At 43.3% G+C, this 24,903-nt stretch overlaps 1 protein-coding gene across 1 annotated transcript in view; it reads left to right on the top strand.

Moving 5' to 3' along the window:
* Positions 1-24,903, top strand: part of plxdc2b (plexin domain containing 2b) — a 71,477-nt gene that overhangs the window by 37,550 nt on the left and 9,024 nt on the right. Inside the window, exons 4-10 of the mRNA XM_061094286.1 lie at positions 3,560-3,706; positions 6,378-6,447; positions 13,091-13,213; positions 15,736-15,854; positions 16,353-16,452; positions 21,066-21,161; positions 21,373-21,454. Coding sequence (XP_060950269.1) covers positions 3,560-3,706; positions 6,378-6,447; positions 13,091-13,213; positions 15,736-15,854; positions 16,353-16,452; positions 21,066-21,161; positions 21,373-21,454 — 737 coding nt within the window. The remainder of the gene's footprint in view (positions 1-3,559; positions 3,707-6,377; positions 6,448-13,090; positions 13,214-15,735; positions 15,855-16,352; positions 16,453-21,065; positions 21,162-21,372; positions 21,455-24,903) is intronic.

Below are 24,903 nucleotides of genomic sequence, written 5' to 3'. Positions count from 1 at the left end.
CTTCCATATTTATATATATTTTTTCCCATCTAAATAAAAAGCTTTCTCGTTGTAATTTTTAGAAGGGAAAATTTTTTGTCAGGGATAATAAATGTCTTTGTCTTTTGGGCTGTTGGTTGGACAAAACAACATTCAAGGACCTTGTGTAACTGGGGAAATAAATAAGAGATGAACCGATATTGGAGGGAACATCATCCCCCTGCCTGGTTCTCCGTCTGCTACGATTCTCCACATTTTGGATCAGATCTAGTTTTCCTCGGGCCCGTTTCGACCAGGTCCAACATTCTGGAGTTCATAAATACTTGTAGTTTGTACCAGTGTATTTGACCTGTTAACAGGAATCAGGAATAGTGAGGTGCGGTTCAGACCAGTATTTGGTTTCATGTTACACATTGGTTTCACCATTGAATTCCATCAGAGTGATGGGGTATTAGTAATGTGATTTAACTGTGTACTCTACTCAGTGTGTGTGTCTACGTGCGTGTGTGTGTGTGTGTGTGTGTGTGGTGTCTTTAGAAGATGATGGCTGGCTGACAAGCAGCTGAATCCCGACACATTGGAACATTTATCTGAAGCTCAAGTCCTTGTGCCTACATGGAGTTTTGTTTTCTCAGGAGCGGAGACATAGTTGCGGTTGACGGAGATTAAAGTTCTCAGTGTAATATTCCTTTACTTTCCTGACGGTAATCAGTCCCGTCCCCCCCCCCCCCTTAGTGCAACACCCAGAATAACTGTGTGGAGGCGAAGAGATGAATTCCTTTAATTTTGCATCTCTCCTGTGTTTCAGAAGCATTTAGATGAGAAAACATGTCGGCTCCAGACATTCAGATCTCAGAGTGATGTAATATTAATGTGCTGGGCAGCTTGAGGAAACGCCTCAGACATGAGAGTGAATGTGGGTTTTGAACACTGGGTGAATCTGTAGACTTAGGTTTTGGCCTCAGGAGACAGAATATGATCCATAAACATCAGGGACCTTGAGTCTCCTCCTTCCCTTCGTCCAGTCTCGTAGCTTATGATGGACAGATGCAGATAAAGCAGGAGTTCTGTCAGGGTTACACTTCTCTCGTCCTTCTCTTTTTCATCATCATCTGTCCATCTTTCATTAGTCTCCTGCATGTTGCAGTGCAGCTCAGGCATTCCCCTTCTCCTCCAAGAATGGATTAAAGTTGTTTATGTGTCTTAAATTGAATGAAAATCCATTTGACATCCTTCTACGAGACAGTATGTATTCATAAGAGACTATAAACAGGCTGAAAATGGCAGCTCTGTTTTTAAGAAATAGATTTTTACTAGAATGTGTGTTTGCAGTAGCGATTGAATTTCAATTTCTGCGCAACTTTTTAGAAAGGTTGATTTCCTTTTACCAAGAAAAACACAGTGGTACAAATTTGTTAAACCTTTTGCAAAAAGCTCTGCAAAAACTTTTAAATATGTTTTTAAATTCAAATAGATTTCCAATGGCATGAAATCCACGCTTCAAAAATATATAAAACAAATATAGAAGCTTTATTTTCAATTCCAAATAAGACAGATACCACGAATTACTAGGTTTTTTCATATAGACTCAAATTGTGGACGTCACATTTTCACCTTGGAGCACGAGTTCACGCCGTGTTCACAACCTTTTACCTGACGCCGACTTGTACCTTTCGTCCCAGCGACATGTAGCTTCATGTCAGGCACATGAACAGATGAGCAGATGTACAGATGCTCGAGCAAAACAGAGATGAGTATCACTGCCAGAGAGCTGTACATGCAGTTTCAATGGGCCCGGTGCCAAACCTACAATATGATTCACTGAACACTGAGATGAGATTCAGGGGTTCAATCCAGGAGAGCTCAGTGCACCAGTGCAGTTTAGTGTTGGTATTAAAGTGGCCTGTAACTTAACGGAGTAAAAACCTACTGGGATTTGAGTGTAAGTCAGAATTTTTAAATCTGAATTTAAAATGTATAATATTGATTTGTGGTCTCTGTGTCCTCTGCCTTTTTAACATATTCTTAGCAAATCTCACATAATGTTTGTTTTCATAAATCAGCATTAAGCTAAATTTTTTGCAGCACCTGATCCAAAGAAACCTTTTTCGACCGTCCACCAAACCTCAGTGTGTATCTGTGTGTGTGTGTGTGTGTGTGTGTGTGTGTGTGTGTGTGTGTGTGTGTGTGTGTGTGTGTGTGTGTGTGTGTGTGAGTTTCTGTGGTCGTGCTCCCTGTCCTCAGTCTGCTCCTCTCTTCAAAAGCCCTCACAGCTTCACCTCCACCCAGCTGGACGATGGCGCCCTGCCCGTCTTCCCTCCATCCCCTCGAGGTGAAGGAAGAGCCAGCTGCCCCCCCCCTCACCTCCGAGGAGCCTGATTCTCCCTCCATCCTTCTCCACACGACCAAAAGCAGCTTGAGCTGATTAGTAGGCAGCCCTCGCGTTTCGGTCGTTTTTTCTTTTACAAGCTCCCTTGTTTTCTTTGCTGAAAGTAATGTGCTGAGTCAGCTTTACCCTGACACGATTTGTCTACACTTAAATCTGCGATGAAAGGCTCCTGGCAATGTTTGTTTAAATCTGCAAATGAATCAGTGTAACACCACCAACATGGCTGAACTCCATTTGGGGATTTTGATGCCTATCCGTCCCTGGGAGGCTCTGCTAAGCCTGGAACTCGATCTCTGAGTTTTACATCCCAGGCTGAATAGCGAGCGGTGGTGTTGGATTTTTACCTCTCAGAGAGGAATATGAATCTCTGGAGCAAAACAAACCGAGAGGAGAAGGATTGTGCTTTAATCAACGCTCGTCTCGCGACCTTTTGACATGCAAAGTGCTGTCGCTCAGAATAACGCAGGATATCAAAGTATCCGCGGAACCGCGTGAGTTCCTATTAGTGAGATCACAGCCAGACGCGGTGTGTGCACGCTGCCCACCCGGCACAACATTAACTTTAACAATGTTTCAGATAAAAGCCAGAGCTGTAAGGTGTCTCATTAGACCCAGAGGGAGACGAGCAATAAGAGGCCGAGGACACAAGCGCTCCTTCTTCCTTTCATTCTGTGCAGGAAACATAAAAGCAGACAGGCGTCTCCTACGTGGCTCATAAAGTCCGACAATGTTTCTGTTATAAAAATCCGCTGCTGACTCCGCTGTCTGCTCAGGCTTTTTTAACAGAGGACAAACTTGATTGGCTTCTTGATTTTTAGTTTTTTTCAGAATTTGATTAGGAGACGTTAAAACCTCTTCCTGTCCTCTACCTAATCAAAACCATAGAGCTCAATAAAAGGATAAAGAAACAACTGAAAATGAAATTGTTGTTGGTTCATCGGATTAATCTGTTGGAGAAACACTCTGTTACTGATTTTCTACACCACGTCTGTTTGTGTCGAGGTTTACATTTAAATAATGAGTAGCTTTGAGTTTGATTTTGGCTCAGAGCAGCTTAGTGGAACGATAAGCCGCAGGATGTCTCATGAATATTTGTTTATGGTCCAGACGCTGTGTTCGGAACAGTGAAGCAGCGTCCTCCACCCTGTCCTTCATCACGTCCCTCTGCATTCTGCTTGTCTTTTCTCACAGGAGGACACAGATCACAACTACTACACATCCAAAGCGTGGGGGCCGTCCGAGGCGATGAGCAAAGACTTGTGGGTGGACGTCGACCACATGGACAAGGAGAAAGTGAAGATCCACAGCATCCTGTCCAACACACACAGACAAGCGGCGGTAAGTGGACAACCTTAACAACAGGAGAGTTACTCAGTGCTGAACTAAGAGTTGAGTATTTGTATTGTGAACTTTGTGAACATTGTCTCTTAAGAACAACACCGATCACCCAGAGGAGACAAACTTTAAATGTCCCATCGTCAGTCTCACTCACTGAAAAATCCAAAAGTCAACATATTCAAATAGATGTTTTTAAAACTTTCCAACTTTGCATATTAACTTATACGAGTACATTTGGATAATAACTCACTTTAGTATGCTACTAACCTTATATGGCTGTGATGATTGCTATTATTGTTGTACCAGCACATTTTAAACTCAGATTTAACTTTCTGTCTTCAGCCTTTTATTGTCTCACTCCAAGGCCCAGTAAGAATTCACAATAAAGAAACATTGGAAAACGATTGCGATGGGACTTTGAAGCTATTTTCCACCTCTGTGTGGATGTTATCAATGTCTTACAATGCACCCTGCACAGAAATCTACAGTCCGGCTTTTATTCGTTTCATTTTATTTGTTCCCACACAAAACACGACCTGCTGTTCCCACACAGACGCATGCACAAACTCGCACATGCATCATGACGCCAATCAGATCGGTGATAAGCTCCTGGAACTCACAAGCCGGTCGGATCAGTTAGTGAAGTGGGCTCCGAGATTAAAAAGACAGATAAAGCCAACGGCAACAATAAGAAGACGAAGGAACAGTTTAAAAGCTTCTGTGCTGCAGTGAAGTTTAAAATCTGTCCTCAGCACAAGCAGGTGAGCCATGTGAGGTGAATACTGATGAAGTCACATGAGGCAGCAGCACTGGGCGGATGGAGGAGACAGGCAGCAGGGCACTTACAGGCTCCGGAGGAACAATAGCTGGCGAGGAGATATGGGAATAGAGTCCCACATTGTGCATTCTGCTCCTCCACCTCCAGTCGTGTCGTGATGGATCGAACCCAACAACTCCAGCCAAGCTATTCTCTTTAACCACAGAGCGTCCCGGCCAAGAGGAGAAGCATCTCTTCCAAATAGTTCAGGAGAAATGTGGGAGGTTTCTCTGACTCACGGCTTAATCAATAAGTGAATTTCCCAATTCAGTGTCAGTGGGAGGTATGTGCAAAATAGTGCAAGAAGATGAAGTTGAAAAACAATCTGTACTGAAATTCAACCACCGTGTCAGCAGACCAGCGCTTTAAACAAATAGTTTATTATTATTATGGCAGTTAGATTCCTGAGAAAGTGCTTAAACCCTCCTGGAGGAAGCCTGGGCTCCTCCCTGGCTCTGCCCGAGCTCTGGCCCCGGCACCGAGGGAAATTGGCCAGTTGGGTTGTAAAACAAAACACAGCCGCAGAGGTCAGCTTCATCACAGGACTCTGCCAAAGTGAGAGCTCCGGAATTGGCTCTATAGTCGGGGAGATTCACTGCGGTTTGCCACAGGATTACTCCCCTCGGCGTAATCCAGGATAAATTATAATAGCTCCGTGTTTACTGTGGACCGTCCATCTCCGTGCCGTCTTCTGGCAGCGGAGACGATTCAGTCCAGGGGTAAAATGAATGAAGACATAAGTCATTGTTTGTGGCGATGTGCATGAACAGATTGTTGTCAGAGTCGTGTTTTATAATAACGTAGTGTCTTACATCCATTTCATCATGTGTTTAATCTCATAAACAGTCAAGAAAATCGTAGATGAAAAGGTTAGAATGATACATTATATGATACTAAAACAAAGAGTCGTTTTTAAAAGAATAAATCTACAATTTGACATTTTCACTGAACGGGACTAAAACCTTGATCATCCTGCAGGACACGTACTTGCTTGTGTCTCTTTGCTAAATTCTGTGCAGGCAGAAATGTTCCACACGATTGCGAAAATGAGAAAAGTTAAAAAGAGTAATCTTGTGTATCACTTAACAAGAAGCATGATGAGGAATAAATGTGCTGTGTCTAAATTTCTCTCTTTTTATTTTGAGATTTGAAATTTGGACTCGTCATGTCTGAAAATATATAAATGTGTCTCATAACATGAGTAGTTTTAGCCCTACTGCCTTTAGTTGTAGCACCCTCAATAAATGAAAAAACTATTAAGACATATCACATAACTTCAACTAAGTATTTCATCTTCAATGAGTTTTATTTCCTGTTTGAATTCTTAAAGTTTCATCAATTGTTTCCTCACCTGGGCAGAAACATACTTCCATTAAATAGAAATGTACCGTTTTTATGTAAATATGTATTTGGGCATAGAAACTTGCCTCATCAATCAAGATAAGATCATTTGCATAGTTTTTTGCATTTCAGTTGCAACAGAAACTTAACTCACTGAAAATGGAATATGTTTAGTTGAATATATGCATTTGAATATAGTTTTTAATACAAGATGTCCTTGGAATATTAGATATTGGCAGATTATTTTCTACAGCATATTCCAGTGCTCTGCATCTTAAATGCCCACAAACTTAATTTCCTGAGGATGATAACAGTAAAACTAAAGGGTGAACATTCTAAAAGATTCCATCACACTTGGTAATTCTGTGTTTTCTCTCAAACGTTTTCCTTCTTATCTAAATCCTCTTGTGTGTTTTGTGTAGTTTTCTGTGAGGATGAGAAGAGTCTCTCCTCTGCTCGTCCTCTCTGCTCCGTCCTTCTGACCGGGCTCCTCTGTCTCTTCTCCCCTCACAGAGAGTCAATCTGTCCTTCGATTTCCCTTTTTATGGACATTTCCTGCGTGAAATCACCGTGGCAACTGGTGGTAAGTGAACACTGTTCTTTGAACTCCGCTGTCTCAATAGTAGTTATTAGTGTTATTATTGGATATACAGTATGTGCTTGGCATATTAGACACAGACGGGGTTTTATTGCTGCAGGGTTTCGGGAGGGGGGAGGGGGAGGGGGGGATGGTGAGATTTATAAAATGAGTCTGGAGTGCAGGGGCATTTATGAAATGGAGAAGAAAGTGTGTGTGGTGCACATATTTGTGTGTGTGTGTGTGTGTGTGTACCTGTGTGTGTGGCGTGGCCGCTGTACAAAGAGATCTCGCCACTGAATACTGAACAGGACCGAACAATGATTTATTTCTTCAGATGTTGTTCCTGGGAAACTAAATCATGAGACTCTGGGTTGAAAAAGCTTCGTCTGGCACAAACCACAGAAACAAAACCCCCGGCAGCTCGCTGCCAGCCGAACGCTCAGCCCGATACCAGATCATTTACAGCTCTCACCTCCACGGCACAGGCTGCTAGACGTGGGAAGTTTAGAGAAAACAAACCACTCCCAGAGAACTCAGCAGCTTCACACAAGAATTAACTGGAGGAGAAACCAGTTTGACGGGGTTCGGACTGGAAACCAGCGTCCCTCTGCCAAGTGGTCTCGCACTCCCTGATAGACACGGATAAGAGGGCGGCGGTATCGGAGGATGTGTGTGTGTGTGTGTGTGTGCTGGTTAGACATGTGACTCAGCAGACGTGTCGGCCAGAGTGTGCAAAACAATTTTCCACTTGAGTCTTGACAGCGAGACCACAACACCACCAACCGGCTATTATCACATCAAAGGCTCAAGCTCGGCTCCTTCCCAGCTATTTCAGAGATGCTGTGTTTAAAACTGCCACTGGAATAATAAGGAGACTCTTATCGTCATTATGATCACTGTCTCATTTTCCGTCTTCGTCCTCCATCACCGGGCGGAGTTGGGTCGGCTTCAGAGTCGTTCTGGAGGACGGAGATGAGGAGTGGACGAGCTCGGGGGGGAGAGATAGCGTGAATTTGCATTCCTCCAGACAGAGATGGAGGGGCGAGGCCGATGAAGAGGAAGAGGCAGATATCTGCGTCCTGCAGGCCTCTGGCTTTGCCTCCGAGACGCCGTCCCTCCCACCCCTCCACTTTGCCATCTTTCCTCTCCACTTAAATTGCTGTCAGCGAGTCACTGTTTTTACCACAGCAGATATTTCTCTTTTTACTACCAAGGCTGAAACTATGCAGGAGGAGATAATTTCTTAACGGGAGTGTGCAAGTTATAATTACATTTATTTTTTATTTTTTTTCGGAGCCACTGCTAGTTTCGGAGCTGTGAAGCAGCCGATCCTCAAACACATTAACGATGGGGTTGGCACGCCATGTCAAACATAAGAGGTTGAAGCCTGCTTGTGTAGTTTGTACAAACTGTAAATCTGCTCGTCTTCATCGTCAGAGGTCGATTTGTCAGATTTCTGAGAATTCTTGAAACAACTGACGTGTATTAGAAGCAGGTAGAAACTGTCTTTCTCCTTCATACGATAATATACATCAAAAGGCTCAAGTTAGGCAAACAGATTATAACCAGCCAAGAGCAGATTTCAGGGCTTTTTACCGACTAAGCATTCAGACAGTTCCTTCTCAAAGTAAGTAAGTGGATCAATGTTGAAAATAATCATTAAATGCAGCCCTGCTCCTGTTGTGGTGTTAAAAACGACACTGTGGCAGACAACAGTGCCTGAACACTACAAACGCATCACTTTACAAAGTCGGTTCAATAGACTACGGCTGCTTAGAAGCTTTGACAATAAATAAAAACAGGCAGAAAACATTCAAATGTCTCCAGGAATGTGCTGAGAAGAAATGGATAATGTCAAAAAAAGGGAATGTTCTGTATAAAGTGTGGACGGCCCATTACAGCAGTAACTGAGATTTCCTGGTTTGTCAGTGACTGTCGACGCACCGCGGGTCGCGCAGTGAGCTGACAGGTCGTTTTTTGGTCGTGCGGTGAGTCTGGTTCACGCCGAACAATGTGTGAAGGTCTCTGATGAAATATGATCGGACCCCCGCCAGCTGTGCAGCCGGGTGTCCAGCTGTGGTATTCGGTTTACAGAGCCGGCTGTCACACTTAACAGCCCCAGCATCAACAAACTGTACATGTTTATCAGATCGTGTTCAAAATGGTTTCTCAGGAAATGTTTGAGCAGAAGAAGTAAGACACCGAACACAGAAATGAAGCAGAAATGAAGACGAGCAGAAGAAATGAAAAGCTCAGACTGCTCCTCATTCCCTATTGAATACTGTCTTTATCTCCGTTTATTGTGGCTCTTTATGGCGAAATATCGGACAGTTTTTCCACTTTTCCACTATTTCATTGAAACCACCAGAGAAAAGAACATCACTCTTTGGTTAAAGTGCTCGTAGCTCAGAGAAATGTGCGACCTGTGACAGGCAGCTAAGAAATGTCAAGTTTTTTACTAAGTTTAAAATGTAACAACACCTGAAACTGTTCTGAGAATATTGGCCCAGTTTAAAATGTCTATATGAAAAATACTAAACATTCTTTCCTACAATTTCCAGCTGAAGCATAATAGTCTTTCGTAGGTATGTGTTAAACTCTCGCTGCCCTTGATTCGAGTTGAGGGAAGATCTTCACGGTTAAAAGGTCGACAGTGAAATAAAGCACGAGACATTTGTTCACTTCTTTATAATGTAACTGAACCCTCAATCTCTCCTTAACCGATGTTTTTGTTGCATAAACCAAACCACACACAGACTCAGACGTGTTTGAGGGTTTCAAATAATCGTGTAACAGAGCCGCCCATCACCCCGACCACAACCTCTCGACAAGTTGTTTGTGTTATGAAAACATCGCACTCGATTTAATCGTCTATGAACATAATCTAAGCAATTGGATTTCCCTCCAGAATGTGTTTGTATTGCATGAACATCATTTTTAGGAGACAGAGTTGAGACTCATAGAATTGAGGTGAGAGCGAATTCCGTTTGAAAAATAAGTTGGACGTTATCTTTAAGTTACAATTTTAAGTATTAATCCCCCTGAAAAATCACATCTTTGAGATATTGAATGGACATACATCAGTGTAATAAGAAGTATCTTAAATGACGGACACCATCTTTGAGAAACTTTTGTTGTACATGTACTTTGACTTATTAGTTTGGTCCCATCCACTAACCTGGAGGAGGTGTGGTTCCTGGCTTCCCTATCGGGGGCGCCATCATGTCGTCCATCTTTATACACAGTCTATGTTAAAAAAAACAAATAAAACATGGCTGTGTGTGTTTGTGTAAATCCAGCCGGGCTCCTCCCGAATCTCAGAACATCTGCGATAAACAGAAAATATCCTGTAAATCAAACACAGCTCAGCACGAAGGAACAAGGAACGTTGTCCAAACACAACGTCCCATAAACCGGAGCTTAAATCGAGTGGGACTGTTAATTCCCTCTCGTGTTTTTCTTGGACGTTCCGACCCTGCACTTTTTGACCCGACACATGTAAACACGGCCCGTCAGAGAAAGAATGATCCGACTCATCCCACCATCATAAGGACTCTTTCTCTTTCACTACCTCGAACTCGTCTCCATTATTTTTGTCTCTTTTTGTCTTTGTCCTCTCTCCTTGAACATCTGTTTTCCCCCCCAGCGAATCTCCCTCTCTTCCTCCGTCCGGTGTCCCTCCACTGTAAGTGAATGAATCACCTCTCTGTTGAGCACAGTAATGAATGAACAGCCTCTCCACTGAGCAGCCCCGGGGCGCTCACCTCTTTAGTGTATTGAGCGGGCTGTGTAATTTTCTTTAGACTGTCGGGTAAGTCGCATTGTGTTTGCAGGAGATTGCCCAGTGGAGAGCAGAGGCATTGTGAGCGTGTCCAGACAAATGTGTGTGTCCGTGTGTGTGTGTGTGTGTTTTGATGGGACGGGAGATAAAGACGGTGAAAGTGAAAGGAAACGACTGACGTGGGGGAAACGAAGAGAAAGCAATTGTGAGATAAAACTGAGCCGAGGCGAACGTTGGGTAAATATGAGATGAGGTGGAATGTACAGAGGCTGATTGGGAGGAAGTCGTTTGTGTCGCCGCACAATCGGATAAAGGATTTGAAAGTGACGTTTACGACCGTGAACTCACCACCAGTGTGTGTGTGTGTGTGTGTCTTGAATTCAGTGTGTGTAGACTCAACAATCCGGCCTCTTTATGTTGATCTTCTTTACATTCATGCACCGTAATGCAACTCAGGGAATGTGCTTCTATCTGATGTAAAGCGGCTCCTGAACTGCTCGTTAAACCCGGAGTGTTCCCCTGATGCAGGACATTTCTGCGTGATTACAAATATCACTGTGTTAGATTTGATGGTCAAAATGGAAGTTTTGGTCAACATCACAGAGCGAAAGGTGGAAGTTGTCATCTTAGCAATATGCAGATGTCACCTTGTAATTACAAATTATGTTATTTCACAAATGTTCAATATTTTCCTCACACAAATACTGAAACAATTCACCGATAACTAAAGTTAAAGTAAAGAGAAAGTCATGTTCACACGACTAGAACGTTTTAATTGACAGTAACATACTCGATTTTTCCTACACTGATGCCTGTGCCCAATGTATGAGGCCCGTGCACTTTTTCCATAATTGGAGCTTGAGCCTCTTTCAACCAAAAAGCATTCAGCCCTGGAAAAGGAATTTAAGTATAATTTTTTTTCCAGCAGCGTTTTTACGATTTTGGAAGGGATAACTAAGCGTAACCATGGTAACCCCACTTATTCAGCCCTCCGGCTCTGTATCCTTTTCCTCAGTCCCTCCTCATCCAGGTAGAGCTCTCTACTCTGAGGTCTGCACACAACTGAATAAAACCACATTTTCACTCGCTCCCCGTGTGTGTGTGTGTGAGAGAGAGAGTGTGTGTGTGTGTGTGCGAGAGAATGTGTGTGCTCCATATAGAGGTAATTCTGAGAAGGGAGGTCTTTGAGGGAAGATTGATTCCCCTCATGCGATGCCCTGCTCCTAGTTTCCGAAGTGATAGATGTGTTTTTATAGCCAGCCCACTGTATGAGAAGACTCGGTGAATGGTGACATGAAATTGGGATTTATGGGTCTGGCCTCAATGTTTCCGAAAAAATCCTCTTTTCTTTCTCAGGAGAGTTTTGTTTTATTCCTTTATGCCTCAGAAAGCTTCATATATTATCTTTATCTTGAACTGATCTTTTAACACAAGAAATATTTCTCTGATCTATTGTATCTTTAAGGATGAGACGATAAATGTAAAGTAAATATGAAGCAGCCGCCGGTTAGTTTAATTAGCATTTAGACCCGGAAAATGTAAATATAAATACAAATGTATGTTTTATCATTCATCCATCATTTACACCTTAATACATGTATCAATCTATCCATGATTAAATATTCTGTTAATTATGCATGTATGCTTAAAACATTCCTACTCTCACATTTTAATATTGATACATAAAAATGACAGTTTGCAGCTGCATCCTGTATTTGTGGATCGGCTTTACGATTTTAATCAGTTTTTAAATGTTTAAACAATCTTGTCTCTTATCATGAAAATCCTACATTCTCACAACTTTCAATAAAACAAAGTTAGTCTTGTTTTCAAAAGGTAAATATAATCTCAGAGACGTTATTGACTTAAATGATTTCAGAATAAAACACGATGAAGCCTCGTGCTCAGCTTGGCTGTGGGATATTTATCCATTAGCTCAAAGTCAGAGAGAGGGAAAAAAAGAAACTCTGCATACCTTGAATTAATCTTCAAACAGCAGCTGACTCTGCTGAACTTTGTTGTCAGCCTGGAAATTAAGACGCTGCTGGATCCTGTTATCATCAGCGCCGTGTCCCGATGCAGAGACTGTTCCGTTGTGATGAATGTTGAGTGTTCACCACCATTTTCCCTGAGTCCATCAATAACCACGGTTACAGGCGGCTAAATGATGCAGCTCTTGTTTGTGTTGACGGAGCGCTTCCATCTCAGCGCAGACATTTATTTGTGGCTCGCTGGAGGGACGCATAAATTGTAAGAGTTAACATAATCTGTTTTTCGTTGTCGTGACGATTATTCACTCCTATTACCACCTGTGATGGATGATGATGAGTAGAGAAACACAAGAGGGTTAAAGGAGGACACAGGTAGACGCAGAGCAGGAGCAGGTCGGTGTTATAACCCCATGATGATATTTAACTGCTCGCTTGGTTTACAGCATCTTCTCTCAAGCCCCTCAGATTGTTCCCTTCTGTTTCTGATGGATGATATGAGTGCAGATCTGTGTTGCTGTATCTGAGGCCGCCTGCAGCACGAGGCCAGACACGGAGAGAGAAGCGATTGTTGTGGGTTAATGAGTTTTTAACTTTGGCCGGACCTGAGGGCTTGTTGTCCTCCTGAAGCAAACTGTATCAGATAACAGGTTTATTGTCGGAGGAGACGCGGTAATGGAGGAGAGAAAGATTGATGTTTGTTTTTATGAGTTGCCCAAAAGGGTGAATCCATCTGAAAACCCTCCATCAAGGCATGTACAGCACTAAAAGTGATGCATAGCACATTATAAATCGGTGTTTCAAGAGTTTAGGAGCATCTACCTGAATCTCTGAGGAGTAAAGAAAGTTACATGTTGTGTTTTTTTCCCTCCTGCAGGTTTCATCTACACGGGCGACGTGGTCCATCGGATGCTGACGGCCACTCAGTACATCGCTCCCCTCATGGCCAACTTCGACCCGAGCGTCTCCAGGAACTCTACCGTCATCTACTTTGACAACGGTAACAGCGTTTGGCATTCTTCTACATCGCGTGATCCATCCTGCACGAGACAAAATGACATTGTGTTCCACAGTCAACCCTTTGGTAACAAGCCAATACTAAAATAATAATTGATAGATAAGATAACTGCAGGTTGGCAACGCACCATGATGTCACCTTTTGGTTTGTGAGCTTCTGTTTTGAAGCCTGGAGTTTGGCATCTTGGAATTTTTGAAACCAGATGTAACCAGATGTAACCATATGTGGAAGAGCAGGGGGTGGAGCCTGGCTGAGAGCTCAAGGATACCTTACGCCCACCTACACCTGCGGCCTGCACCCATTGTATGGTACTAGCTTTCAATAGCATGGTATCCATGCCCAAATGTGCCTCATTGTCTATTTTGTATTAAATGGCACCATTATTTACTAAATGAAGTCTGTATCTGTATCAGTCTGTATTGAAGAAAACTTGAAACTGGGGATTAAGATCTTAAGGAGTCGCCCTCTGCTGGTCAATCGAGAGAAAACAGGTTTCAGGCACTTCTGCATTGGCTTCACTTTCTGCACCCGGAGTCTAAATCAATTGATAAACAGTCTCTGGTCACACAAAATAGACCTTCGCTCTTTGTGATGGTTGTTATCCATCAAGTCAGTCGTCTCCTCCTAATCGCTCCGCCGCAGAGTGACTGACCGACTGCGTGACCTTCGGCAGTCGAGCTCATCAGAGTTCAGCAGCCGATCGATTCTTGGCCGAGGTCCCGCTCCTCAAAGCGCTGTCCATCAGTCAGCGTCCTGCCAATACAGCGCAAGAGCTGCATGGTTGGTTCTGTTATGGGAGAGTCAGTCCCGCTCTCCGTCAGTTTGATGAGGCGTTCACAGCCCAGACGTCTTGTTTGTTCTTGTGACACAAACAGGAAGGTGGGAGACGTGTGACAGCGTGAAGCTTTGTTTTTTTAGACGCTATAATGGAACGTTGTGTTAATTATAATCTGCAAAATAAAGAACGTGTGATACCATCCTGACATTTGATAAGTTAGTGAAGTGTTCTGACACTTGAGAGACTGTGAGCGTGACTGTTGGCGACGCTGGGATCTCGTGAAGGCGCTGTGGTAAAAATACCGTTTTGAGATTTTAACTCAACTGTAACTTCTTGTCATAGAGACATTATCCACTGATGAATTCCACTCGCTCTGATTTAAAAACAGCTGCTCTGGTTGTAGAAGGGATAGGTTTTATAACATAAAGAAAAGTACAATGTTAAGTATTACAGTCTGACTTATTATGGTGAAAGCTTCCATTAAACATTTTTCACAGGAGACACTTTGACACATCACAGCAGGAACCATTTAGCTTCTTTGGTTTCACTGTCAGACGCCATTTACACTCCAACCCTAAATGTAAACTTTATTCATGATGGAGTATTTATGATGGAAAGCAAGAAATTCAAACTGAATCGAGTATTTTAAGTTTCAGACAGTAACCAAATGATAAAGGTGAAGATGTTATTGTTGTCATCTCCTTATTTATGAAGCCTGGGGAAAAGCCACATTAAAACTTTACAAAAGTTATTCGCCAGGCAGAGGAAGAGCTGGTGTAATAGGGCAGGTTTATTTTGTTGCTTTTCAGTTCCATCGGCGTGTTGCGCTTGTCATCAGTGGAATTAGAAACAAGGCCAGTGTGTGCTCCCCCCCCCCCCCAACGCTTCCTCACACACACCACTATATTTTTAGTCTGGAAGCCCCAGATAGCTCTGCGGCCTCCCCTCCTGAACTCAATGCATTTTTAACAGACTTCTACCAGCCTCACCATCTGCTGACTGGGTGAACGCACTTTACCACGAGTGAGCAGCAGTTTAACTCTCTGTCCTCTCAGTGGTTCTCACTGTCTCGAGTCTTTTTCCTCCATTTCCCATCCAAACATACAAAAAGGAGCATCCTTGCCAAGTTGCACTCATATTAGGTATTTCATATCAGCGCAGGATCAGACCCTAACTCGATTTAACCTCCTCCTCTAACACAAGTAACATGCAGTCCCAGAGCCAGAGCCCCTTTACACGCACCACATGTGATTTATTACGGTTTTCCTGTGCAAGCAGACGCCTGTTCTCTCCAAATTGGTGCCAGAGAAGCCAAATTCTCGTCTTTACTTTGGGTGGAAGAGTTCTCTGGCTGTGTGATGGAAAAATTGATTAGTTGTGTTAACAAACTTTTATTGTCCTGGAGCGCAGCCAAAACGCTTTCAAGTCGATAGGGTCTCCACAGTAAGAGTAATGTTAAGAGTAATGTGAGGCCTGATGTCTGGAGGTAGAGACGGAGGCTGCGTGAGTATGGGACTAATTTAGTTTGTCGCCCAAAACAAAGGCAACACGTGATGATCATTTGACTTGATGTGGTCAAGCTGGATTCAATATTATGGAGGTTTCAATTGTTTTCCAGTAAGCTACTCGTTAATTAGTGTGGTAAATGAATAAAAACAATGACAATAGCTTTGGATACAGGCCGTGTTCTCCTCTGATCTGTTTGTTTTTGTGTTTCTTGTTGTAGGAACTGCTCTGGTGGTGCAGTGGGATCACGTTCACCTACAGGACAACTACCACCTGGGGAGCTTCACCTTCCAGGCCACGCTGCACAACACCGGCAGGATCGTGTTTGCATACAAAGAGGTCAGGACTCACTGAAAAATCATATGTTTCTCCAATTTCGTGTCATTTCAACAGACATTTACATTGACTATACAATCCAGGAGGAATCAAAGTCTTTTCAAACAAACTAAAATTCATCAAACGCCTACAATACATTTCAATAAATAGAGATGGAAAGTGACATTTTTAAAACCTGTTTCTTGTATCAGGAAAAAAATATGACTCACTTTCACACAGCTCTAACAATCAATTCAGTTTCTCTCTCTTACTCTGTCTAGACTTTTCAAAAGTATCTTTGTAATTTCTAACACTGACGACGGCCCCAGGTCTAAACCATGGAAAATATCGGGGGCCACATTTTCACTATTTTTCTCTCTTGTTGTTATACAGACAAACTAATGGGTTTCGTGATGAAAGTAAAGAATCCTCTGTGCCGTCAGACTGGCCTGTTTCCATTTGTCGGCCTGTCCCAGACGCATTGTGTTCTCGGTAATTGATTTTGCCTTTCTCTTATTTCAGATTCCCATTGAGGTGGCAACGATCAGCTCTGTGAATCACCCGGTGAAGGTGGGCCTGTCCGACGCCTTCGTGGTCGTCCACAAGATCCAACAGATCCCCAGTGAGTCTCAGTTAGCTTCTACCACTTAATTGTCCACAAGAACAAATTCTCAATGGATCTTTATGTTATGTTGAGTTAAATTACGTTAATTTAAGTTGCGTTACCGTGTGTAAAGTTAAGTTACGTTTCGCAATGTTGCATTAAGACCTCATTCATTCAGTTTTATAGCCAATGATCGAAAGGTTCCCAAGTCATTAAGGTAACTGACTGAAACGTGTTTTTATTTGCTTCAAACTGTCTCTAGCTCTGAGTTAGGCCTCGTCTTTTTTGCTTTATTTCCGACTGTCCCCCCCCCACACCTCTCTCAGCAGGCTGTGGGCTCAGCTTCAGATCTGCCTCCCCTATTTACTTTTGACTTATTGCAATTCAGGCCCATTAATGTAACAGCAAATGTGAGCAGAGGCAAAAACACTTCAAACCTTCTTTTGTTTCCACCCTGAGATTCTCCATCTTTCATGGGCTCCGATTCGAAGCCCGCCACAATAACGAGATGTCAAACATGATTAATTCAGTAATTTAAAGCTGTTTTGGTCGTGAGTGTGAAACCTGGATTGCATTTATTTGTCAACTTTAATTACTTAGGCCTTTTTGTCCTTCATCGCATCGTTATCCTATTTGTAATAGGATTTCTTGCTTAGTTTGAGTTTGTTTTTTTAAAGAAAAGAAAACAAATTGCTGTGAATAATTTGGAGCGATAGCCGACAGTTAAACTCTTTTTAGAAAGCTGTTGTTGGCACTGAGAGATTCTCGTACAGAACCTGTTAGCCCTGTCTCCCTGTAGACTTCATACACCAAGTCGCGTTTGAAGCCTCTGACACAACGTGATGAAACCAGCAGCTGCTCGGTCGTGGGCTGACGAAATCCAGATTGAGACTGAGATGTTGCGTTGAAGTGTGCGTTCTCGTCTTTGTCAGATATTTTTCTCAAAATTGCTCTGATGATACATCTGAAAAAGATAAAACTCATTCTACTAAACCATTAAATACGCCTATAGTCCAGGCAAAGTAGCGTTTTACGACCGACTAATAAAGGAAAAAAATAAGCCTATTTGGGTGTATTTTGGGCATATTCGATTAGGGTATAGCTCATTTGAAACTTGTAATACACAAAATGTTACTTTTCATGGGTGCTTTCATTGTGTAAAGTTTACTTTTGATAGGAGTAAAGGAAAAAATAGCTCCTTTGGGGTGTATTGTTGCCGGGCCTTATTGGTACACATTGATGAGAATTAAACATATTTCCTAAACTAGGATTTCTTAGGACTTTTAGTATGTTGTTCTGGACACCTCATAGAAATAATCTATGATGACAAAAATGATTTTACAATTACTTCTATTTTTGGCTCCAAAATGGGCTACTTTGCCTGGACTACTAACAGACTGATTAGAGACAGATCCAATGCTTGGAACACATGACATGGCATGAAACTGTGACTGTTGTTGTTTTGATGATCTCCCTGGCACCAAGCGTCATGGCGCCCTCACTGTCAAGTGTCAATACAACACATATGTGTGAATCCAACATTTCCACACAAACATGCACACTACTGTGGTGCACTGAAACATCCACAGCTCGGCAGACCTGCTGTATCTCCTCGTGATTGCCCAAATCGTGATCGGACCATCCCTGTGTGGAGGAGGGGTTCAGAGATAAACTCTTACAACATGTGAAACTAAACCACGCTTTGCTTTGAGATATTTGCAAATTGAACAGATTCGTGTCAAAGTCTGAAAAGGGCAACATCTGCATAATGTGCCTCAGTCCAAAGGTCTTGATGTCTTTCTGGTGGAGGAAGCGAAGGATGCTGCGAGTTAGATCAGAGGTTTTTTCATAATGATCATCATCATATTGAGGCAAAAAATAGAGAAGGGCCCTTTTTATTCATGGATGGATGGGGACTAACCTTTAGAAAAAAGCAAGAATCAGCAGTTTTCATGGAGAAGGATGACATTGCTTCTCAATTCTCCACAGGAACAACCTGAGGGGTCCGATTAACGGATGGTTGCAGTCAAAGTTATAGAAATGCAGGGACAAGATGGTCAGGAGGGGGCGGTTCTTTTTAGAGAAATGTTACTCAGCCTAAGAATATGTTGGAAAGGTAAGTTCATTGATGTCAGAGACAGGAAAGCTGTGTCATCATAGACTGACGGGCGACATGACAGCCCCCCCGAGTGGAGGGTAAATCACCTCTATCCCCTCCTGGTGGGCAGCTGCAGGAAAGGTCACACTGTCTCGCTGACGCATTAATCAGCAGGATTGATACAGCGTCTCCACACTGTGATCCCTGCAGACTGTGGATCCAAATTATTTTAAAAAGACCAAGACAGCGTCACCCATATCTGGGTTACTTCAACAGGAAGTGGAGGTGTGTTGTCCTTATATGGGTTCTACCATGAAAAGCGTTTCAAATACCTGTAACAACAGCGGCAGCCAGGGGGACGTTTGTTTGACCCTTTTTATTAAAAGCTCAAATAAAAGATTTCACACGTCCTCCAGTCAGAGCAACCGCCACAGTGGATCCAGGAAAAGGATAATTCATGTCCGAGGTGTGTAATTATAACAGGTCAGGTACAATCACTTGTGAAGAGACGGGATTTCATTTACTTATTATACCTCATCAGTCACAGGGAGTTATTCCTAAATGGAAACAGGAAACCACCTTCATCCCTTTTCATTTCTTCTTGCCTCTACCTGGAATAATACTCCGGATTCCCAGGAATAAGATTAAGATACATTTATTAAGATACATTCATTTGTCCCAAACACATGCACAGACCTCCACACTCATGCAAGGAGGGAAATTTAACCTCTGCTTTTAACCCATCTGGTGCAGGACACACAGAGCAGTGGGCAGCCATGTACGGCGCCCGGGGAGCAGATGTTGGGGGAGTAAGGTGCCTTGCTCAGGGGCACTAGACAGGGTAGGGAGAATCCTCTTGGATTTTTGGACAGATCAATCCAGGTTCGTCTTTTTGTTGTTTCTCCATGGAGTCGAACCAGAGACGAACCAGAGACCTTTTCTGCCCATAGTCCAAGTTTCTGCCACTAGTCCACCGCCTCTCCCAAAGCTGGAGCTGTTAATGATAATCAGAGGGAACATTGTTTATTTAATATACTGGAGATGTCAAAGAGCCCAGAGTGTTGTCACGTAGTCGACTTGAACACGTTGAAATGCCGGATGAGAGGTGAGTGTGAGGCTGCAACTATTCCACCATCACTCTTCACTTCAGCTTCGATCCACGATGCCACCGATTTCCACGCAGCTCTTAGATAAGGACGAGTAAGCAATAAAATTCAGATTGAATCATAGCAGCGTTTATGCAACACTGATTTATTGCTGAGGAGAGAGGGGTGTAGGATCTGGCTGACCCTCTTGTGCGTAAAGGATGTTACACACACGTAGATCCTCTCGTGTTGGATGGTATCGGTGGAAAGTGGCTAATGCAAATCCTCATTCTCCGTTGTTTACGTTGCAAATTGGGCTTTAATTGATCTGACTCGCAGCTTCCCTCCACCTTCCGACCGGAGCTGTCTGCTCACACAGCAGCTCCACAGCCCCAGGCGGAGGATCTGGCAAAAGAAAGAGAACACAGGTGTGATGTAACAGGAGTAATATGACATTTTGGAAAATAATATTATCCTCCACCGTGCCCAGGATATAGAAGGACTGATACCACATCTGAGCTTCGCTTGAAATCCGGTAAATACGCCCTGTTAAACCCGAACTTTTCATTTTAATGCCTCAGCAGTTTCACAGATTAAACACGCAAGATATAATGCGTTGGAGGTTTTTATTAAACAGCCAGTCTGAGTCTATATGCTCAGCTAAGATCTGTACCTTCATATTTATTGGAAAGATGAGAAAGTGTTGTTAATATTCTTGTCAGGGGAGTAAATCGGTGAATTTCTTAAAATACCAAACTATTCCTTAATCTATTAAACCGTTGGCAAGATTGGTAAATATTGAATTTCAAGGGAATTGTCATTTATTATGCAACTTCTGATTTACTGATTCATGCCTGGAGCTTCTGCCTGTGGAGGCACATGGAAATCAAATTAAAGTGTGGATCAACCACTGTATGAACAGCACGCAGCACTTATCACATCTGTTCAAACACTATGCACTGGAAGAGTGAATACACTGATCATGCAAACTTCTGACAAAGGACATATTTCATTTATTTTCATTTCCCACCGATGATATAGAAGATGCATCGCCAGCAAAAGAGAGCAGCCCATTTCACACTGGGCCCATACGAGGGCCCGAGCGCCATCAGAGTCAATGATGTATCTAATCAATCGGCCCATCTCACGACTCGCTGCTATAGATGACTGGGAGGGTATCGCCTCTCAGCAGAGTGTGATTGATATCAGCTCCTCGGGGGAAATTGCTTCTGTCCATTGCCAAGTTGTTGGCCCGACACCCGGGCACAAAGCGAGATGGAGAAAGAAAGTGCTGTGATGGTGTCCCTCGTGACCCCATCCTGCCTCCCGCTCACTTCCCTCTTTCTTCAGGGACCACTTGTCCCAGTTTTTATCTCCTTGCTGGAAGATTTGTGACGGTTTTGTTCTCTCTCTCTCTGTCTCCTCCCTCCCTCCCTCCCAAAACACAGACGTGAGGAGGAGGACGATCTACGAGTACCACCGCGTGGAGCTGACGAAGACCAAGATCACTAATTCTACCGCTGTAGAAATGATGCCGTTACCCAGTAAGGAGAATTTATTGGACCAGCTTTTGGTGCAGTCGTAACACTGTCCAATGTTAGAGGCACCTAAGTGTTACTCCATCAATGAGACTCTAACCTGGTTCGCTCTCTCTCTCTCTCTCTCTCTCTCTCTCTCTCTTTCTCTCTCTCTCTCTCTCTCTCTCTCTCTCTCTCTCTCTCTTTCTCTCTCTCTCTCTCTCTCTCTCCTCTCCAGCCTGCCTCCAGTTCACCAGCTGCAGCTCCTGCATCTCCTCCCAGATCAACTTCAACTGCAGCTGGTGTCATCGCCTCAACAGGTTCGATATACAGATGCTGTTAATCTCTCTTAACTCCTCATACACCAACACATTCTCTCAACTGAAGTCACTATTGACTTATATATCCATCAGTTTCAATAATCTGAAACAGAGAAAACGAGGAAATCAGATTCATTCTGAGAATTTTAGCAGATCAACTAATCAGTCATTTGACTAATTGTTTCAGCACAAAGGAAACATTTAATCTTACATTAAGATTAAACGTTCTCAAAGTTATACTTTCACATTCTTAAAAATGCAATGTTTTTTGGCAAGTTCTGCATATTTAAGTTTCTAGTCTTGTGTTTGCATACTTTCAAAGAAATTCTCTCCCTGCTGGTGTGCAGACAGTCTGCAGACATCCCATGCATACAGTATGAGGAGGACAATATCAGTTTTTGTTTGTGTGTTTTTAATGAACTTAGGCAAAGTTATTGTTGTTTTCCTCTCTTACCATCACAATAACTATTTATACTCTATTCAGTTAATGTAAAGTATTGAATATTTTCCCCCTGCACTTCAAACATCAGTAAATATTTGAGCTGCGTGTTTTCTTCCCCAGAATCTCCTGTCGTCTGAAATGCGAGACCGTTGTCGGTTCTGTTTTGTTGGCGAGGAAAGTTCTGAGTTAAAAATAGGAGGAGGGAGGAAAATAATTTATGGCGAGTTGGCAGAGTTGTGTTATCATCCGCACGAGTTGAGAAAGTCTCACCTCGCGAGCCAGCAGATGTTCAATGTCCTGATAAATGTCTCGCCTGCATCGCTTGGAATATTTTGTTCTTCTTGTCGTTGTATCATCAGTCCGACTCGGAAGCAGCCACCATAGCTTCTCTTTGTATCTCGCTCATGCATCAAATATTAATCTGCCACTTTTATATTTTGGACTCATCATTTATTCCGCCCGTTACGTGGTTGACTGGAGACGTGTGCGGCTCCTCTGCTCTGTCCGTAGAGATTTCGTCTGTTTTGTTTTTGAAGGGTTTCGGGTTTAACTTTCCCGAAATGTTTTTTCCTTTGACGGGAACAAACTCATTTACAGAGCAGCGACATGAGGAAGTGTTTTTCCTCGCAGCAGGTTACGGCCTCTGTGGCGAGACGCCGCATGCCCCGTGGCACCGATCTCATTAAGCTTCATTTTAATTAGTGCTCTAACTGTGTTAATATCTGACTCGGTGTGACCCTCTGGATCCTGAAGCCACTTCCTTTGAAAGAGCCGAACACGCTTGAAACGCGTGCTAATTAAAGACAGTGGCGGCCTGGTTGGCGGCGGGTTAATGGCAGCCGCTGACGTTTTAAGAGAACAGCCTTAATGAACTTCTCTCGGCGAAGTGCGCGGCGCCCCTCTCATGCTAAGTCAGTTAGCGGAGGCTGATGTGTGCAGCCCGTGTTCAGGCAGGTCAATAAAGCATTGGCTGAAACCCCAGGGAGCCGTGAGAGCCGTGAGAGCCGGTTCAGCCCGATGCTCGTGTGTGTGGAGGAAGACCAGGGATGTGGCGAGCATCACAAATGCAGCTCATAGAAAATTGATGGCTGGTAAGGAGATGAATATGGAGTTTTAATGCGTCTTAGTCTCCCAGCAAACTGTTATTGCATCATTTATGTTGAGAAACAGCATAATTACTGGCTCACAAATCGGTCGGGCTGCAACAACAGCAGTCGAGTCCGGGGTGTAAGAAAAGTTTTCACATCCTTTATTTACTAAACATTTCCTAAACATTCCTAAACATTTACTAAAGGTTCTGCATTCAAATTAAAAGTTAGTATTATCAGCAAAATGTACGTTAATGGCTGATATTGATACGGTTGAAGTTAAGGATTATTGTCACTGAAGCATCAAGCAGCGTATTTGTTTTCACTGGTCAAATCCTTTATTTACTAAACATTTCCTTTACAAATATAGGTTCTGCATTAAAATGACAAGTTAGTATTATCAGATGTACGGAAATGGCTGATTTTTATACTGATTATTGTCACAGAAGCATCAAGCTGTGTATTTGATCTTATCCACTATATTAAACATCCAGTGTATAAGTGACCATTGTTTTTTTTCATTTCGCCACTTTATCGAAAGCTTTAAGTGTGAAACAGCAGCAGCAGCACACGTGATGTAACACAGCTCACATGACAAATGTGTGGAGAGGCAACAACACACACGAGGCTGATGTCAGTAGAAGAAAATACTACTGGATTATGTGAACTCATTGATTATGGTTAATTAGGTTTAGTGTGAGGATCCATCCGTTATACCGTTTGTGCTTTGAGGGTCTCGGGAGGGAGCTTGAGCAAATCCACTCTTATCGAGGACTGACGCACAGAGACAAGATTTCGGATAAGAGTTTCCAATTAATCTTACCCTTATCTGCAAGTGTTTTGGAGGTAGACACTGAGGAAGTTGGGATTCGAACCAGGAACCTTGCTGTGTTGCCTGTTAGTTAGTTGTTATTTTAGGGAAAATGCATTAAATTCAACATAGTAGTAAATCACATGGATTAGAACTTGAAGTTCACTCATGCACTGGGTTATTTACCAGTGATAACAAAGAATAACTACTTGTTTGTTTCCCATTAATCCTCCGTGGCATCCGAAAGGAGTGGGATTGAAACCCAATAATAAAATCTATCCATCCTGCGACTTCTGTGGGAGCCTCGGAGAAAGGAATCGTTCTCCCCTCACCGAGTCATTTATATTCAAATGAAGCACCTCAGTGCATTTCTAATTAAAAGCACCGTGGCTGGCTGCATTCGATGGCAACTGGCTGGGCCCGGTGCCATTGAGGGGGAAACAAAACACCAGCTCCCTTCAGGGACAGGTTAGACCAAACATGTCGGTGATATTGTGTCTCACTCCGCTTCGCTCTCCTCCCTCTTCGGAGGGGTGAAAGGCAGTCGGGGGGGGGGGGAAATGGGGGGGGATTAAGCCGAGGAATCTGTCTCGGCTGATTGAGCAGATGAGGCTGAACTTTTCTGTTTTGGGGGGGGGGAATAAAAGGAATGGGATGATGAGAGAAGGAGGAAAGATGAAAATGGACTCCCTCGCATAAAGTCATTACCATAAGGTTATGTTGGGTAGAGGGATGTGGCCTGCTGGGTGGGGGGGGAACACAGCTCAGACGCCAGGACTCGATTTAAACCGCTGCATCGTGAGTCGGTCATGGGTCGTTTTTATTTGTCCACCTACAGCGAGAGATAATTAGCAGACCACCGAAAGCTTTCAAAAAACGCACTTTATTAGCCAGAGCCCGGTGTGAGGGCGGCGACTGCTCTGCATGCTAACTCGCCCCGGCCAGATGGGAGAGAGTTTGTGCCGAGACGGACCAAATTGCGAGTTCACCAGTGGGTGAGTTATAATTTTGATCCGTTTACAGCACGGAGGATTAGCAGCTGCCGCCTTCGATTAGCGTCTGGCTTCTGAGGTTTTTAGAAGTCTCGCACCACGATGCACATGTCTCC

Source organism: Limanda limanda, chromosome 20 (assembly GCF_963576545.1).
Source record: "Limanda limanda chromosome 20, fLimLim1.1, whole genome shotgun sequence".
NCBI lineage: Eukaryota > Metazoa > Chordata > Actinopteri > Pleuronectiformes > Pleuronectidae > Limanda > Limanda limanda.
Note: the sequence above shows the minus strand (reverse complement) of the source record. Positions and strands in the feature narration are given on the sequence as shown.